At 50.1% G+C, this 1,757-nt stretch overlaps 1 protein-coding gene across 1 annotated transcript in view; it reads left to right on the forward strand.

Annotated features, from left to right (window-relative positions):
- Positions 1-1,247, forward strand: part of LOC117950775 (receptor expression-enhancing protein 6-like) — a 27,383-nt gene extending 26,136 nt beyond the window's left edge. The window contains exons 4-7 of the mRNA XM_034882115.1: positions 220-341; positions 529-551; positions 1,079-1,121; positions 1,233-1,247. Coding sequence (XP_034738006.1) covers positions 220-341; positions 529-543 — 137 coding nt within the window. The 3' untranslated portion in view covers positions 544-551; positions 1,079-1,121; positions 1,233-1,247. The remainder of the gene's footprint in view (positions 1-219; positions 342-528; positions 552-1,078; positions 1,122-1,232) is intronic.
- The last annotated feature ends 510 nt before the right edge of the window (positions 1,248-1,757 follow it).

Genomic DNA, 1,757 nt, shown 5'->3' on the forward strand with positions numbered 1-1,757 from the left:
TCTGTTTCATGTTAAACTAAAAGGATCTTCCTCTTTAACTAAAAGGTCTATCTCTGTAGGGATCCATCCCATAATGTCGTAGAGCATGGCTAGATGGCTAGATGGATGGATGGATGGATGGATGGATGGATGGATGGATGGATGGATGGATGGATGGATGGATGGATGGATGGATAGTAGAGTGTAGCCTACATATTAAATACCCCGTCCTCCCTTCAGTCCTGTGCCACCTGGTGAAGAACAAAGCGCTGGTGACTCCGTCAACCAATCAGCAGGAAGCTTTACCCAGCTCCTCTCGAGTCGCTCCGTCACAGCCGAGCAGAGAAGAAGAAGAACGGCCGGTACGTAGTCCACAGCAACAGGTTGTAATCAGCCCCCCCCCCCCCCCCCCCCCCCCCCCCCCCCCCCCCCCCCCCCCCCCCCCCCCCCCATCCATGTTGAACCCAAAGTTTTGCCCTTGGCAACTTCAGAGGGATATTTAGCCGCTGCATGCTAACCCAGTTTCCTGTTTCCTGTTTCCTATTCCAGCCTTTCCTGGGTTGACCAGTACAGTAAGTCATCTGGTTTGGTGTTAGTAAAAGACCCTCAGAGACCCTTATGGACCCTCAGAGACCCTCGCAGACCCTCAGAGACCCTCGCAGACCCTCATAGACCCTCGTTGACCCTCAGAGAGCCTCGTTGACCCTTAAAGACCCTAAGAGAGCCTCAGAGACCCTTATGGACCCTCAGAGACCCTCGCAGACCCTCAGAGACCCTCATAGACCCTCAGAGACCCTCAGAGACCCTCGTTGACCCTTAAAGACCCTAAGAGAGCCTCAGAGACCCTCATAGACCCCCAGTCACCCTCGTAGATGCTCAGAGACCCACAGAGACCCCCAGAGAGCCTCAGAGAACCTCAGAGACTCTTGTTGACCCTCTTAGACCCTTAGACACCCTCGTAGACCCTCAAAGACCCTCAGAGACCCTCAGAGACCCGTAGAGAGCAGGGAGTCCCTGAGCTGCACCCTAGTTATTATTTTTATTATTATCATTTTATGAAAACGTCCTGATTGGCCGCAGCTTCTTCTTCTCTTTTCAGTCCTTCAGATAGCAGCGGAGGAAGAGGAGGAGCCTACTGGGAGTGGGGGGCTCCAGGTGGAGGGGTCGGGGTCTCTGGGAGGAAGAAGATGGACCTCCAGGAGGCTAGGGAGGAGCCTATGGTGGAGGGGGGGCTCCGGGGAGGAGCCTCTGTTAAAGAGGAGGAGCCTCATGTAGGAAGAGGAGGGGCTTGGGGGGAGGGGAGGGGCCTCACGTAGGAAGAGGAGGGGCTTCTGGGGGAAGGGGAGGGGCTTCTGGGGGAAGAGGAGGGGAAGTCTCTCCTCCTCTCCCCCCGACGAACCCCTCAAACAGACTAACGTCCTGCATCATATCACATATTCATTTATTTATTTATTCATATATTCATCCAGTCATACACCAGTGTACTCAGACCGACAAAAATAATATTATATATTTATATATTATAATATTATATTTAATATTAGATATTTATATAATATTTTACATATTTACACACATAGGAGGGACTTTTGGAGTTGTTGTCGACTTTAAAATAAATAAAAGTTGCTTATTGGAGACGATTTATTTTGAAGTTTTTGTTTTCTTTTCACAGATTTTGATTCACAAGTTTTTTCCCACAAATTATTCCTCAAAACGTGTCCTGGGAGTGTGTGTGTGTGTGTGTGTGTGTGTGTGTGTGTGTGTGTGTGTGTGTGTGT

Source organism: Etheostoma cragini, chromosome 9, assembly GCF_013103735.1.
Source record: "Etheostoma cragini isolate CJK2018 chromosome 9, CSU_Ecrag_1.0, whole genome shotgun sequence".
NCBI classification, from domain to species: domain Eukaryota; kingdom Metazoa; phylum Chordata; class Actinopteri; order Perciformes; family Percidae; genus Etheostoma; species Etheostoma cragini.